This window comes from Poromitra crassiceps (genome assembly GCF_964638095.1).
Source record: "Poromitra crassiceps genome assembly, chromosome: 3".
Lineage (NCBI taxonomy): Eukaryota > Metazoa > Chordata > Actinopteri > Beryciformes > Melamphaidae > Poromitra > Poromitra crassiceps.
In genome coordinates, this window is record NC_139625.1 from 79833741 (window position 1) to 79851916 (window position 18176).

An 18176-nucleotide genomic window follows, 5' to 3' on the forward strand; every position below is an offset into this window, starting at 1 on the left:
GTGGTTTTTAACCAACCCTGGACCGTCCCAGGTCCTTTCTGTGTGGAAATTGTATGTTCTCCTCGTGTTTGTGTGGGTTTCCACCATCAAAAGACCTGTATGTTAGGGTTAATAATACTCCTGTCAAAGACATGTAGCCTTTGTTAGGGTTATGGCATGCAGCAACAACAGTCTGGGTAATTTGTGGACCAAACTGTAACATTTTACCCACAGAACCACCCAGAGAGCAGAGACACATTAATATGATTGTGCTCACTGACTGCATGGGTATAACAAAGATTTGATTGATTTGATTTGATTTGATTTTGTTTATTCATACACACACAAGAAATTTCACAATACAATAGCTTCATATACAACAATGATGCAGTGTGTACGAAAGGGTACCCCAAGGAAGCTACTAAAAGCTTATTAGAGGGGGCCCACAAATAATGCAAGAAATTAATGTCCAGAGGGTAGGGTATTGGTCATATACCCACCAGAACCAAAGACATAACCGGCAGACACAACAGTAAACAAGACAAAACAATAAAACAATAACAATCCCAAATATTATATTTATATATATATTTATTTATATATATATTTATTTATATATATCTTATATATATATACATACACACACACACACATATCTATATATATATCCATATATATACATATACACACTATATATTATATTATATACTATACTATATATTATATCCATATACATATATCATATTATATACAACACGTATACATATATATACATATACAACATACATATATAACACATATATATACAACATACCATAATACCATATCTATGTGCATTTAACGTTCTATACTTACGATTACGGTAAACATAATTTGACAGTAGACATTTTTTTTTACTTTTTCTTGAAAGAGGAGACAGAAGAGAGAAGGTCCGCACACTGAGGCTCCATCAGTGGTTCTTTATTTAACTATTTATTTATTTTTTAATTATATATATATATATATATATATATATATATATATATATATATATATATATATATATATATATATATATATATATATATATATATATATAAACATATTTGTTTTTTCACATGAACATGAGTAGGCTATGCCATCTGGGTTTTGAAGTATCCCGTTTTTGTGTATCCCGGTTTTGAGCAAACTGACTATGCTAGGTGGAGTACTCCAAAATAAACCGGATGCTGCTGCATGTATACATCTTATCCTGGTTTCTGACTGCTGCTGAGGACTGTAGCTGGTAGGAAGGAAGATGGCGGACCGACACTTGGAGCCATGGGAGGTGGAAGTTAACAGTAGCAGCAGCTTTGGATTGGCTATGCAGTCGGAGAGGGAAATTCAAAATGAGGAGGACAAAAGAGGGCTGAACAGCAAGAATATGAAAAGAAAAGGAAGGGGACAAATGTCAGTGAATCCACTGATAGTGAGGAGTCTGTAAAGAAAAAATAGAAAATAGTATTTTCTGGTTGGAATGGTGGCGGTGTCACAGGTAGACAGTATTTTTAGGGATCCGCATCAGGTAGGGAAGTTTATTGGAGGGAGAATTGGGAGTGTTCATTCAGTGAGGATTACTTTGAGTGGTATGGTTGTCATTGAGTGTGTGTCTGTGAGTCAGAGGATTTTTTCTTTTGAAGATTAGTGCGTTTGGAGGGGACTCTGTGAAATGTTTCCTGCTTGGGCCAGTAGCCAGGAAGAAATTAAGGCCGGGGTAGTAAGTGACGTGCGCTGTTGGTGAATGCCGAAGCATTTTTGGAGGTGGAAGGAGTGTGTGAGGTGAGGAGAATGTTGAGGTTTCAGCATGGGATGAAAGAGGAGAGTAGATGTGTATGTTTGACATTTGAGGGAGAATTTCCAACTAGAGTATACCCCGATTATGTATGTCACAGAGTGAGCCCCTTGGAGAGAGCACCTCTGAGGTGTTTCTGCTGTCAGGAGTACGGCCATGTGGCTGCAGTTTGTACTAAAGAGAAAATATGTCGGAGATGTGGGAAGGATGATTGTGATGCAGTGATGAGTGGTGGTAAGTGCAGTGTAGAGATGGAGAAAGCCAAGTGCTTACACTGTGAGGGCAATCATGACACGGGGGCTGCTCAATGTCCGCACGAAAGAAAGAAAGGGAGGCGAGTAAGATCAGAGAAGAACGGGGGCTGTCGTATGCTGAGGCTGCTAAGAGGTGGAGATGGGAAAGGAATGAAGAAAGGGTGGAGGGACACAAAGAACCGGAGAAGGAAAAGGACGAAACTAATCAGAGGAACCTGATCTGCATCGATAAGAAGCGATTCCTGGCTTTCATTGCCATGGTTATAAACTGTGCTGCTAGTTTGAGTGGGAAGACGGAGAGGATTGAGGTGGTGCTTGACGCTGCTAAGAGGTTCCTTGATGTAGTGGACGTAACTGGAACAGAGATTGATGAAATACTGAGTGACAGTATGGACAATAATGTAGTATTAACTGGAGCATGTTGTGGGGACACTTTTATTGTTATTATTATTTTCATTATATAATTGAAATATTTCACCTGCGGAGGGCAGTAATACGCCAAGTAGCGTCTACACTGCCGGAAACCTTAAAGAAGAAGAAGAAGACTGCTGCTGACTACCTGTGCATGCACCGCTTCAGCCAAGTGATGCAGCAGAAAATTTCAAACAATGCCGGCAATGAAGGTGTCCAACCGCTATGCTGACCACCCGCAGTGCCGACAGCCCGCAATGCCAACGTTAGGTTTAGGCATGGGGGGTGGGAGAGGTTAGGTTTAGGGTTAGGGTCTGCGGGAGGTTAGGTTTAGGCATGGGGGTGGGAGAGGTCAATGCTCTGTAGCTATGTCTTGTACATATGGTAGTGATTGACAATAAAATTGACTTTGTTAGGTTTAGTCGTGGGGGCTGGGAGAGGTTACGTTTAGGGTTAGGGTCTGTGGGAGGTTAGGTTTAGGCATGGGGTGGGAGAGGTTGATGCTCTGTATGTCTTGTACATATGGTAGTGATTGACAATAAAATTGACTTTGTTAGGTTTAGTCATGGGGGCTGGGAGAGGTTAGCTCCAGCTGGTCCCCCGACACGCTGCACACCGCCTCGCTCAGCTGGTTCTACTTGTGGGCTATCGGCATTGCAGACGTCGGCACTGCGGTCTGTCGGCACATAGACCGCAACGAAAGCATCTGCTACAGGCCGGCAACCACCGTAATGTTAGCTTTAGCTGTGAGCCCCAAACAGCTCAACAACTGACCGGACGGATTTCGAAGCTGATGGGCTGCTTGTGTGTGACTCAATCCGGTTAACAAGCGAAACATTTGGTCACTCACAGTGGCGTTTTGAGTCCGGTGAAGTGCTTATACAGCAGCAGGTAGTGGGCTTAGCTAACATAGCTAACAGCTAGCTAGCTATTTAAGATACACATGTGTTGTTGCTGCGCTATGTAATGCATCAATGGTTAATCAATGGTTACGCTCCACACGTTAGATAACAACTAGTGAATAAGCTTGAGTCCATCAGACCCATTTGAAACCCTATGCAAATTTCATTGACCTGAGCGAGAAGCGCCCGGCTAGCAGGGTAAACCTAACCCTAAACCCAGGCTAACCTAATCCAAAACCCTTACCTAACCTAACCCTAAACCCTAACGTAAGCCTAAACTCCCACTCTGGAGCAGGACTTTCACCAAGCCGTGTTCCTCAGTATCTGGAGGTAAATATTTGGTCTGATATGTGCTGAGCCAGACAGAGGCTGAATCAATAGAAACTCTGGTGACTGGTGACTCTGATTTAAGATTCTGTAGTCTTTCAGTAGGGGTTCGTCCATAGGCCTGAAAGCCTACTGTATTGTTTTTGTGCTGGTCTATTATTCTTCATCTGTGTTGGTGCAAATTCCCGTGAGTTGGAAGATCGCAGAGACATCAACATTTGACACATAGGCCTACTATGACCCATTACTAGCTCAACTAATATTTACCCAATCGGCCTGAAGGGGGCCCTATAATTAAAGGTTTTGCTTCAAAGGCCATTACTCGAAGTCGGATTTACACTAAACTTGGTACACATATGCAGGTGTTCTAACTCTCTCAATTTTACTATTTGGAGTCTCAATGTCTACCGGGAAAGTTTTAGAGATATTTTTGAAAGTTTTGGAAAACACATTTTTAACATCTCCTCCTACACTGTTCGAACGATCACCACCCAAACCGGGCTGTAGCATCTATGGACCAAGCTCTACACGCTGCTGTTTTGGATTTTTTATATCGATTTTAATGTTGTTGGTTTTTTTGTTTTGTTTTTAGATTTGAGAGGGCGTGGCCTCTCAGATAAATTCTTATAACTTCAAAAACCGATTGTCCAATCATCATGAAATTTGGTAAACATGTTCAGATATCAATATGTGTGCAAAGCTATTTTACAATTGAACAGTAGGGGGCACTACACATTCCATAAAACTGTATCTCCTAATCCAGATGACAAAATTGTGTGAAATAAAAGCAAATGTCTGTACGAATATACTATGTAGTCCACACAGTAAATCGTATGTACTATCTGTACTCTTTACAGTTTAAGTACTCCAACAGGGCAGTCCTGTCAGGAGTCTGTCTGTGTGTGTTTCTGGCTGCAGCTCGTTCGGTCAAGGTAAACACATTCACTTTAAACATGTCAGACTCACTCATATACTTTGACCTGTTGGTCAATATTAGCCTGGACAGAGAGAGAGAGAGCGAGCATGTAGGGGACAGAGGACAGAGACAGACCACACCGGAGTTCTGGTTGGATCGGATCATGGTGGGACCAACATCTAAACCAACTTCTGTTCTACTGCTGTTCCTACTGCAGACCTGCCTGGCTAAAGATGGTAAGGAACATTTTCCTTTTTATTGCTAATAGTACTAAAAGGAGTAATTAGTGTTGTAGTACTCGGTCTCGTCTCTGACTCGCCCTCCCTCGGTCTTGGTTTTGACTCGGCTTCGGACAAATCAGATTTGGGATTAAATTTCAAGACCAGTTGAGACCACAATGCCCATTCAGAGACCGGAAAAACCCTGTTTTCCATCGTGTGAAATTAGATTCAGATTCAGATTCATTTATTAAGGACTGCACAACAAGTCAGCAGAATTTGCTTTTGGTACAGCAATTGTTAAGCACATTAATATGTGTCAGCATGAGACATTACAGTACATAGACAGACATATGGCAACATAAATACAGAACATTCAACATATACATTGCTGGAGAGGTATGCAGTGATATTTCAGAGGTGAGTGGAGTTCAGAAACCTGATGGCAGTGGGGAAAAAACTGTTGTTTTGGTGGAAATTGATCTGTAGCGCCGTCCAGAGGGCAACAGTTGGAACAGGTGATTGGCTGGGTGAGATGGGTCAGAAACTATTTTTTGTGCTTGTGTGATTGTCCGTTTATGGTAGAGAGTGTCTAGTGATGGGAGTGGGGTACCTATAATTTTTGAAGCTTTTTTTTATTATTCGTTGGAGTTTGTTGCGTGAGTTACTGTCCAGGTTGCCGTACCAGATGGTTATGGATGAGGTGAGGATGCTTTCTAGTATGGCTGTATAGAACTGGAGGAGCAGATTGGATTTTACTTTGAATTTTTTGAGCTGCCGGAGGTGAAAAAGTCTTTGATTGGCCTTTTTTATTATGTGACCGGTGTTATTGTCGGTGTTATTATTTTCTACTCCAGGTAGAACAGGTTTACATTTCTGTTCATTAACAGCATACTCCCACATACAGATCATATACTGTATCATACAGGTTATTACATACAGTATAATTTACGAATCAGTAGCTGCAGTTTGGGGCAGTCATAATTTAACAGCAGTAAGGTGTTTTTACAATTCATTCTGCCCACTGCGTTGAGCCTGATATGGAATTGCAATTTGGATTTCACAATTCGGAAATAATGACTTCTTTCGTTGTTAGCAGATGGTGTCATGGTCTTGAAAATGGTCTTGGTCTCCCTTGCTCTAATTGTTTCCTCTCATCAGAAATACTATATATTAATTTTAAAGACCCCTTAAAGTAAAAAAAAATCTGTTTTTCTTATTCCTTCAGTTTTGATGTTTGCGCTTGACTGTGCAGAAGGATGTCTGTGCCGAGTTCGACAGTAGATGGCCGTTACCACAATCGTCTGCTGAAAGTAGAACGTTTCTCGGAGCTCGCTGAAAAGGCCGTTTTCAACATGCAAGAGTCGTGACATCACGAATCTTGGAGCCAATCCCTGTCCAGTATTCAGCAGTTAAAGCCCCAACATATTCTCACTCCCAACTCGTCATATACTGCAGATCGGTCAGGAACCCTTGTCGTCACTTTGTCACAAGTGAGAATGTGTTGAGAGCCTGTGTTGTATGCTGTGATTGGCTGTTTTAGATAACTCTGAATGGTTGCTTTGGATTTTTAAATGAGGGAGAAGGTCATGTTAAGGATTTTAAAAAGATAATTGAACCTTTTTTTGTGGGAAAAACCATCTGACACATTATTATTCAAAGTAGAGTATTTTATACACATCTTGAAACATGACATTAGGGGGTCTTTCAATGAAAGACTGAAGAAATTCAGCAAATTTATTTGGTGACCCAAATAAAATCTCCTGTGACCCACCCATGTGGGCTGATCTAATGTGATATAAAGTATCAGTCAGTAGAGGGCAGTGTGCTGACTTCAGTGTATTCATTTAGAAGGTGAACAGACAGTTTGACTGGAAGTACTTATCATTATCAGGAATTAATGGACACCCTGCAGCCAATCAGAATCGAGTATTCACCCAGACCATGTGCAACTAAAGGTCCCATTTATAGGCTAAAACAAGATTTCCTTGCTTCTTTGTTTATAACAGACTTGGGCGTGCTTAAACGTCTCAAAACACATGGGGCCATATCTTACGCCCAGTGCAAGTGCAAGGGCAAACATTATCTTTGCTAGTTTCTAGCACTCAAAATCTCCCCTTTTTATTTGAATTACTACTGGGTCGCTGAAACGCATCCGTTAGATTGGTTGAGCGGCAGGGGCGCCGCCAGGGATTTTGGGCCCCATGACAGGACATAGTATGGGCCCCACTGATGCCGGCGTCCGAAGGGCGCCGGCCGAAAAATTTGGGCTGTTTGAAGCTGATTTAGAGGATAATATCGCATTTTAAATTATATTAGGATAACACTGTAGTGTTGTCATTATTCAGTCTTAACCATCAATATTTGCTCCTTTTCTCACTCTCATCCCTGTTGAATCATCATACTCTCTCTCTGCTCTGAATACACCAGAGGGAACAAAGAAACACTATCAACTAATGACTAGAAAGAATATTGATACACATGTGGAGTCCAACAGGAGAGTGTTTAGCATGAGACTGTTGTGATATCATTATTCAGTCTTAATATCATTATGTTCTCCTTTTCTCATTGGCTGTCATTTTTGTGGGCTGCTTTTCCTTTCATATAATGGTCATTATGTGGACAAATAAATTGTGTTGATCCTTCTTACTTTTTTATTATTATTATTACTATTATTATTATTGGTATTATTAGTATTAGTATTAGTATTACAAATAAATCCCCACAGACCCACTGCAATTGTGCCAACTACCATGTCATTCAACACAATGCTGCTGTGTGTGTCTCACCTCCTTCATCAGTTAGGAACGGCTTGCAAACAATTGTTTGCATTGATTAAATGTTCGCTAGACAGGAGGGAAATGTAAACACTCTGTGAAGTAAGCATATTTCACTAAGGTCTAACAGGGTAATTTCCAGTAGTTAAGAAAAGTTGAATAAATGTTCAGATGGCGCCGGACAGACTAGACCAGTGATACTCAACTGGCGGCCCGCGGGCGCCCCCTGTGCGGCCCGCGGGCGCCCCCTGTGCGGCCCGCGATGGAATTGCAAAAAAAAAATCGCCCCTGTAACAACCCACCCCCAGACTCATTCCATTGGCTGTTCTACACAGGCTTCCTGTTAGTCACAGCACATACATGTAGAATCAAACCACACAGAAGATTCACATAGAACTAGAATACACCACAAACATTAGCTTTTTATTTTTTATTTTTTATTAAACCTTTATTTAACCTGGTAAAAGAATCATTGAGATTTCAAATCTCTTTTTCAAGAGGAACCTGGCCAAGAGGGCAGCATAAAAAACAAACACACATTTAGGTTCCATACAGACACACAAATAAACATTTGAAGAGGGAGACTTGAAATTACATAAGTAATGAGCAGCAGCAAGTTCCAATACTTCCACGTTCCAAGATAACGCTTCCTTCTGCGCGGTGAGATGATTGGCAGGTGTAGTTCGGTCAAAATAAAATAGTTCTCTCTTTCTCTCTCTCTCTCCAGGTGAGGCCTTTGTCCCACCCACTTTGGCCCCTAAGATAGGGCCCCGGCCCCTGCCTTGGGCCAGGAAGACCTTCTTCTCCCCCCGCAGCCTCGTACAGGGAGAGCAGGGTAAGCCCCGCCCCCGTTGCTACACCCACCACCATGATTGGCTGACTGACCGACTGACTAACTAACTAACCAGTTATCTAGAGAGCCCCTTTCACACTGGACAAAAAGTCCACTAACATCTGGCTCTTGTCTTTAGTTGGAATCGTCATTCACTGCCGGGTCACATGACTGTTATGCATTCAAACGTACTTCCTGGAACTATTCCCCCACACACAATACGTGAGTCCATCAAGTATTTTGGACTTCTGGCTCAATTGTTGAGTATTGGATCAAATAACATAATCATGATCCCATAAGCATCCAGGAATTTTGTGAAACTAATCAAGTATTCTAAATTCCAAGCTTTGTCTGAGGGGAGGCCCACAGTCTCAGACTTTGAAAACACCTGTTCTATGGCACTCTATTTAACAGCTCCAGCTACAATTTGCAGTGATGGAAAACACCACATTTTTCACATTCACCCCTTTTCGCCTTGCCTTGATAGACAACTCCTTCAGCCAATCAGCATTGGCAAATCCAAATCCAGTCTGAAGAACGGCAAAAACATATTTTCTGCCGAAACTCCGCTGGTGCATTCTGCTGTTCTTGTTTAATTGCTGTAAACTACAGGCTACATAATGTCACCTATTGCTAATTTCTACACCATACAGGTGTTAAAAAAATGTATGCGTGTGTTCAGGGAGCTGGGGCGGGATGAGAACAATGACGCAATGAAGGATCGGATAGTACTGTAGTACCAGCAATAACTTCAATCTACTTTCATCCCTGAATGAGTGACAGATAAACATTCAACAAAGAGTGAAAATGTAAACATAAGCAAACATTAACATAATGATAACAAGTATCACTGTCATTGGATATGGACCTCTCTGACTGTGTACTTTGTCTGTGTGTGTGTGTGTGTGTGTGTGTGTGTGTGTGTGTGTGTGTGTGTGTGTGTGTGTGTGTGTGTGTGTGTGTGTGTGTGTGTGTGTGTGTGTGTGTGTGTGTGTGTGTGTGTGTGTGTGTCTGTCTGTCTGTCTGTCTGTCTGTCTGTCTGTCTGTCTGTAGTTTTCCTTGACAGCCAGTCGGCCTCACAGATTTTGGTGCGAAACCGACGAGCAAATCAAATGTTTGAGGAGGTGAGACCAGGTAGGTATTGATTTAAACGTTTATTGGTTTATGATGTATTGATCGACTAATTGATTGAACAACACTGTCACTGCCAACAAAATCACATTTAACGTTTGTCATTTTTTGACCCTTCTTGACATGTTATGTGTTGTTGTTTGTCGCCACCGCCTGTTGACATGTTGGTGTGTGTCACTATTGTTTTTATTGACATGTGACTGTGCTCTTCCCTCACAGGGAACCTGGAGAGAGAGTGTGTAGAGGAGATCTGTGACCATGAAGAAGCCAGAGAAGTGTTCGAACAGACAGACAAAACAGTATGATCCTACTCTGCTCCGTTCTACTTTATTCCATTACTGTCTACTCTACTCTACTCATCTCATCTACTCACTAGCACCTGTAGCATGTCGTAGTACTAGCAGTAGTACTGTAAAAGTAACAGTGGTTTAAAATCTAAACAGAAAACTCTTTCTTCCAGGAAACCTTCTGGACAAATTACCTGGGTAAGTACTGCATATTAACCAGTCAGTCAGTGACTTTGAGTGAGTCAGTTATTTACTTTGTTAAAAAAAAACTATTTTCCCTGCCATTGACAAGATTTTCTGGCAATGCATGTTTTCACCAGTGGGCGAGCTCTTAGCTCCATTTGTGAAGGCAATGTGGAAGTAACTTAAACCTGCATTCTTTCAAATGGACTGCAGGGGGCTGCAGAAAAAGTCTGGTTAAATGGAAGTGAATGGGAAAATGACCCTACTTCTCACTTAATTTATGACCTCCGTAAACACTTTCCTAATGAGTTTATCTTCTCAATCGCTAGTTGCAAGTCTTCTTCAATACAGCATGATGTTCATTTAGTCAATTATGGTCCCATTTAGAGTCAACTAGATGATAAAGCAGACTATGTTTTGGGGAGTGATTGACAGGACACCTGTCCAGTGATCGCACAGCTCGCTGATCACGGACCATAGTAGACCAATAGCAGCACCAATACCAATAGCTCTGCGGCTCTTCTCATCCAAAGTCACTTCACTTCTGGCTCCAAATAACCAAGATGGCTTCAAAACGCGAATCCAAAGACTAATGGGTGACGTCACGATTGCTACACCCATATGGTCTATGGTTTCCACTGTTATACAGTAGGGGCCACTGTTACAGATCTTGTGAAATAGTATGACACTTCCTTGTCCAGAAAACAAGTGAAGAATAAGCTCCACCAGAAAGAGAGAATAGAAAGAGAAGGAGAGGATAGGCCGGTAGAGAGCCGTACCAGAGATTGTCATCCGCCACTTATTTTCCCATTGACATTTAGTAAAATGCTTATAAAAAGTTTTACTTGGTCAAACCAAATGGTTCAGCTACATTATATTTAGAAACAGGAGACCATAGAACATTTCACTAAGACCAAAACATAGGCTACATATATATTTAGCCGTGTTTGTTTTGTTTGAGGTACTCCCAAACATTGCCTAGTCTAGTCTGGTAAAGTGTTTAGTTTAGTTTAGTTGTAGTGAGGTCACAAGCAGCAGTAAACAGAAGAGGTTAACATGAAAAAAATCCAGAATAGTCTACAAATATACAATTACACTGTCTGTTTGTCTGTCTGTCTGTCTGTCTGTCTGTCTGTCTGTCTGTCTGTCTGTCTGTCTGTCTGTCTGTCTGTCTGTCCATCTCTCTAGCTTGTGATGGAACTAAGTTGCTGAGAACACAAGCCAACATCAACATGGTCAAAGAGTGCATAGAAGGTAAAGACACATAAACTGGTTTTGTATTCTATTCTATTCTATCCTATTCTAGTAAAGGATTATAATGAATAGCTTCATTTAGTAGGCAGATACAGAAATACAAATTAGAATGGTAGAATACTTGTGTGCTTTAATACATTGTGTTTTGTGTGTGTGTGTGTGTGTGTGTGTGTGTGTGTGTGTGTGTGTGTGTGTGTGTGTGTGTGTGTGTGTGTGTGTGTGTGTGTGTGTGTGTGTGTGTGTGTGTAGGTCATTGTGTAGCTGGTACTGGTAGTGGTCTGAACTATGCAGGAAACGTCAACATCACCAAATCAGGGAAAGAGTGCCAGTTATGGAAAAGCAACTTCCCACATCCCATAATAAGGTAACGTGGTGAAAGTGAGCCTGAATGCGGCGGTGCTTCGTTCAGGTAAAAGATCAGTCCCTGAACGCCACACTGTTAAGAGGGGAGAGACATAGTGACACAGCAGCTGCCTGTCAATCAAAACCCACAGAACAGAAGCATTTCCAAAAAGGAAACACATCTGCTGACGTTATGTCAACATAAACAACAGTTAGTTTTCTTATAAATTGCTTCTAAATTCTACAAAAGCCTGTCTGTTCCCAGCATGATGTCAGATCCATGGACATTGCATGCAGCAGCGCCAGCGCATAGGGAGCACATGTTGTTAATTGACTGTGCAGTGTGCAGTGAGAAACCAGCTCAGTGGCCTTGTGGTCTGAGTGTCCGCTCTGAGACTGGGAGGTCGCGAGTTCGATCCCCGGCCGAGTCATACCAAAGACTATAAAAATGGGACCCATTTGCCTCCCTGCTTGGCACTCAGCATCAAAAGGGTTGGAATTGAGGGGTTAAATCACCATGTGATTCCCGAGCGCGGCGCACGCTGCCGCTCACCGCTCCCCCAGGGGATGGGTCAAATGCGGAGAACAAAATTTTGCACATTGTGTGACAATCAGTGGGACTTTACCTTACCTTTTAAGCCTGAAGTGGACTTTCGCATGTCGTTTTAATGATCATAGTTTTCAGCAATGTTCATTATCTTTGTAATTATGGAGATACTGACACTTCACTTTACAACATTTTAACGGAGGCTTCTCTTGCGCAAAGCCACGTCGGCTTAATTATTGGTTAATTGGCAGTTGCTTTTACATGCGTTGAACCGACATGAGACGGAGAGAGAGGGGGAGAGGGAGAGAGAGAGAGAGAAGGGGTGCTTTTACGCATGGTTTCCAGGCGCCTCCGATGCGCAAAAGTCCTTCATCGTTCATCCAGGAATGTTTTCAAGATGATGGCATTTGATTGTCTTGTCTGCCTAGTGACACAATTCGGTGTCTGTTCTTTGATTCCTGCTCGGAATCTTTTGCCTTGGATACGGATTTCTCTGCTGACTGCATGGATTTCTTCTGTGCACAATCTATTGTGCATTTTTCCTCTGTCTCCTGCATGATGTACTTAGGTTACTGTAACCTAAATTATTCACCCTCCAGACGGCTTCTAGAAGAAAAAAATGCTTTTAAATGAGCCATTTGATAAAACTATTTATAATGCCTATTAATAAAAATGCTTATAAATGATCCATTTAAATTAAATTAATTAAATTGACAAATGGAAGACTGATGAATTAATGCTGATTTACAAAATGCAATTTAAAATGTGCCTTTTTTAATCGATTTTCATATTCTTGCTTATTAATTTTCATATTACCTTTGCATAATTCATTTTTGCCTTTACCTTACCATTGGACTGTTTTTTAAAGCACAAGCACAATTGTGCCACACTATACAGGTTAATTAAGTAGGCTACTAACTTGCACCATTTAAATAAATCATTTGCTATATAGACTACCGTACATGATGTCATGTGTTTCTAATTTCCTACCTCGCTGCTTTACTGACAACATGGTGAACGTGGTGCAGCTGCCCACATCATGAGCGAACTCATTGAATAACTAATTAGGGTTTTGACAGATCGTCTTTTTATTACCAAGTTCACAAGAAAAAAAGTCCGGCCTTTATACGTAGGGAATCTGGAAGCATCGGCACTCCCCTTGTTAGGACGAATGGGCCAGGGGATAGGGTTGGGTACTGAAACCCAGTACCACTATGGTACCACCTTCACTAACATTATTGTGTGGAGCGTGTCCCTCGAAATCCTCTTAAAAAATATATATATACAGTATATAATAATAATAATAATGGTTCAGGCATCGTTTACACACCAGTAACATTTTAAAAGTATCGTTTTAGCATGGGTATCGGGAAAATACGAAACTACACCCATCCCTAGTGGGGGTCGAGCAGCGAGATGCTGTTGTGGGGGCCTTTTCGTCACGGGCAGAGATACGTTCCAGGGTGGACCAGAATATATGGAGCAGAGGTCTTCACGGGTCCAAAATTATGGACCCGGATGGCCGGATCATGGCACCGTAACCCCGGCCTTACGTTTCTGATTTTTTGCTGTTCATCTGTCATTTATGTGATTAATTAGGTAGTTAATTCTGAACAATACTGTTCATGCTACATACCAAATTAACCGGCTGAATCTTGCGCATCGAACCACGTCTTCCTTTTTCAGATCAGATCAACACAGCAGAAGTTATAGCTGTCTTTGTACAAAGACAAAGACAACATTTTAAATTATTTGACTTTTTCAAATGGCTTTTTATAATGGCTTTTTGGAAATTCGCCTAGGTATCTCCCTACAAAAACCACTGCCAAATACTCATGTTTTGGTATTTTTTCATCTTCTTTGAGTTGGGATGTGGTAAGGCCTGTGGCTATGTCTCCATTGGGTTTCTAGCCATAAATACAACAACCACAGGTAACTGTTTACACTCTAAAAGTGTTTTTTATTCTAGGCGAGAATCAACCACTGTGTTTGAGCTGGTGTTACTCAGGGTCAGTAACACATAGAGTCATTCTGACACTTGGAACAGAAACTTCAAAGTCTTACCTTCCAGAAAAGGTCAGGCAGTTGTCTGTAACCCTAGCGGTTCAGCCACAGTAAGCATTTTAGTTTGGGTATGTCATTTTCACCATTTTCTTCAGAAATAGGTGGCTTTAGAAGAGGTTTTAATGGACCTGGGAAATTTGTGGCCGAACCCGATGCTATGGAATTATAGCCCTATCTTTAATCAGGAGCACTGCTTAGCAATTTGAGAGCATGATTTATCATTTCACATTCAGATTTTGTAATTAACCCTGCCCTCGGACTCAAACAGCCCCCGCCCCTGCTTAGATTTGCTCTGCTTGTCCTTAAACTGTATGCTCACGCTCAATACTGTTATGCTTGGACAGACTTCATGCACTCTCACTCAAATAGCCCCTGCCCATGCTTACATTTACTCTGCGTGGGGTGAGCCAAGGAAACCTGGGAAAAAATAATTTTGATTGTAGAAGCTACAAAGTTATGGACCAAAACGTAAAGATGGCTTTTATAGTGCCACCGTCAGGTCAATCGGTGTAATTTTTTAGGCCAGAGTAGAAGAGTACTCTATGGACGCAATTGGGAACAGTCACTCTTATGGTTTGTGAGCTACAGGTACTTGATTTTGCTATAGTGCCCCTATAGGCGAAATGAGACAATCTTTTTACTATCCGCTCAGAGTACATCCCTGCACACCTCTACCAAGGTTGCCCAGCAAGCAGAATTACGTCATGATAACGTTGTGATGACGTCTTTCAGTGACGTCCAGGACGTGGCCAAATCACATGCCGGTTTGGGGATGATTTAGACGTCTACGCGGGAACGTCAAGCTGACGTCGAAATATGACCATTACCATGAATGGGCATGTTCACTTATTCTGCTATGTACACAGTGTATATTCAGCAGCTTTATACATAAAGCTATAATTATGTCCAGATTAACAATTTATGCTACATTTTCAAAAAATATAATACTGCCATGAGTGGGATTTGAACTCGGGATCTACAACTTACCGGCTGGCTACTCGGCTACTCTACTACCACGCTATCTGTTCACTGAAACATTCTGCTGTACGTTGGAGTAATATAGCCTACCGTTTCAAAACATGGACCCCTTGTTTTTTTTATAGCCTACCGGTATAACATCCATGGAGTCGGGACAGTTTTAATAAAAACGAAAGCTAATTTAATTCAAACCATAATCTGGAACTTGTTTTTTATTTAAAACGTTAGCGTCAAGTCTTTGTGGATCGCACATCACAGTGTAACCATCTACAATCTGTGTAAGCAGAACCCCGAAACACATTAACGCACAATGCTACAGCATGCAACTTCCACTCAAATGTATAGTTTACACCTCGCAGTGTATTTTCTCTCTTTCAAAACAATCTGGCAACAAGATATGCAAGTGAGACAATTGCAGGATTCCCCCGCAATTCATCTCCTCGTAGTCCCACCTCCACGAATAAACAGTTTGTTAATCAGCGCAGATTGTCCTGTGTCCACATGCAAGTGCTGATCACTCGGATTTTGGATAAAAAAATAGCCCAGGCTGAGAAATACGTGATTGGTTGCAACCATTTAGTTATCCTCATGGATATTTCAGTGGTGAGTGAAAGTAGTTGGATAGTGATACAGTGATAATCTGGGCCAGATCTGACTCGTCATGATATGACTTGAGCTGGCCCCGATTGGGCTCTCTCGATTCGTCCGGGTCCGTCCTTGCTGGGTGGTTAGGATCGGATAATGCGTTCCGGAGTTATGGTGATTTTTGTGAAATAGGCCCCACCCACATAATTTCGGAAGTGGATTATATCGCAAAGGTGCAGTCTTTTCAAAAACTGCAGTGCAGTGTTGTGCAGGACAGTCCACACATGATGTGTGCTTTGGTGAACAACATTTGAAGGAGGAATAGCAAAAAAAAAAAGGTTTTGGACAAAATCCAAAATGGCGGAAAATCTAGTGAGACGGAAATGGTGTGGCCTATATCAGTAGATGCGGAAGGACCCAAGGAATCCAGGGAATTCATAATTAAAATTTTAGACCATACGGTTCAAAAGTTATGAACCAAAACGTAAAGAGGGCTAGCGCCACCATCAGGTCAATTGGTGTAATTTTTCGTGGATAGTAAAAGGCCCCTCTGGGAACCTCCCTACCAAGTTTGGTAGTTCTAGAGCATATGGTTTCTGAGATACAGCTAATTTAATGCAAGATTTGGTAACGCTTTAGAATACAGCCCGCAAATAAGCATGTAGTTAGAGTATAACAACGGGGTTTAGGGCTGTAGTTATAGTCTAACTACGGGGTTTAAGGAGTGAATTATAAGATCTGTACTTATAGTCTAACTACGGGGTTTAAGGAGTGTAGTTATAGTATAACAATGGGGTTTAAGGAGTGTAGTTATGGTATAACAACGGGGTTTAAGGAGTGTAGTTATAGTCTAACAACAGGGTTTAAGGAGTGTAGTTAGAGTATAACAACGGGTTTAAGGAGTGTAGTTAGAGTATAACAACGGGGTTTAAGGAGTGTAGTTAGAGTATAACAACGGGGTTTAAGGAGTGAAAAAATACTTTAACTAGAGGGTAACAAGATCTGTACTTATAGTCTAACTACGGGGTCGCGGGCTGTATTATGAAGCAGGGGACAAATGTTTGTACTTATAGGCTAATTACGGGGTACCACACTGTACTTACAGGGTAACTACGGGGTTTAAGGAGTGTAGTTAGAGTATAACAACGGGGTTTTCACTCCTTAAACCCCGTTGTTATACTCTAACTACACTCCTTAAACCCCGTTGTTATACTCTAACTACACTCCTTAAACCCGTTGTTATACTCTAACTACACTCCTTAAACCCTGTTGTTATACTCTAACTACACTCCTTAAACCCGTTGTTATACTATAACTACACTCCTTAAACCCCGTTGTTATACTCTAACTACACTCCTTAAACCCCGTTGTTATACTCTAACTACACTCCTTAAACCCCGTTGTTATACTCTAACTACACTCCTTAAACCCCGTTGTTATACTCTAACTACACTCCTTAAACCCTGTTGTTATACTCTAACTACACTCCTTAAACCCTGTTGTTATACTCTAACTACACTCCTTAAACCCGTTGTTATACTATAACTACACTCCTTAAACCCTGTTGTTAGACTATAACTACACTCCTTAAACCCCGTTGTTATACCATAACTACACTCCTTAAACCCCGTTGTTATACTCTAACTACACTCCTTAAACCCCGTTGTTATACTCTAACTACACTCCTTAAACCCGTTGTTATACTCTAACTACACTCCTTAAACCCTGTTGTTATACTATAACTACACTCCTTAAACCCCGTTGTTATACCATAACTACACTCCTTAAACCCCGTTGTTATACTATAACTACACTCCTTAAACCCCGTAGTTAGACTATAAGTACAGATCTTATAATTCACTCCTTAAACCCCGTAGTTAGACTATAACTACAGCCCTAAACCGCGTTGTTATACTCTAACTACATGCTTATTTGCGGGCTGTATTCTAAAGCGTTACCCAAGATTTTGCCAGATTTATTAAAACCCCATGTAAGTCAATGGGAGGGGGGGGGGGGATGACGCTTAATCGCGAATAGCACCCAGACCGCTCGATGAAACTCTTAGCAAAGTCATAGCACACCGTCATCAATGAGCCGCACGGTTTGAGGTCTGGCATGTCTATGTGGTGCGAAAAATGTGGGAGTTATTACGTCCCAAATTTGTGGCAGATAGAATAATAATATTAAGTATGGCAGACTTTAGAGATTGTGCCTTGCTTTCAGCAAGCACAATATTAATCACAACATTGCAAGTGCAAGTGCAGCCAATATGTACAATATACACAAATAGGATTGTAAGTAGGCATTAAATATAAATTTACAGTCTGAGTTAAATAAGCATTAAATTAAATAGGAATTACTGCTTGGACTGTAAATTAC

General features: G+C 41.3%; 1 protein-coding gene across 1 annotated transcript in view; it reads left to right on the plus strand.

Annotated features, from left to right (window-relative positions):
• Nucleotides 1-4762: 4762 nt before the first annotated feature.
• The window catches only part of f2 (coagulation factor II (thrombin)), a gene marked incomplete at both ends in the record, with an annotated part of 23155 nt that continues 9741 nt past the window's right edge, over nt 4763-18176 (plus strand). The window contains 5 exons of the mRNA XM_083633177.1: nt 4763-4835; nt 9480-9560; nt 9777-9856; nt 10018-10042; nt 11543-11645. Of these exons, the coding sequence (XP_083489303.1) occupies nt 4763-4835; nt 9480-9560; nt 9777-9856; nt 10018-10042; nt 11543-11645 (362 nt within the window). The remainder of the gene's footprint in view (nt 4836-9479; nt 9561-9776; nt 9857-10017; nt 10043-11542; nt 11646-18176) is intronic.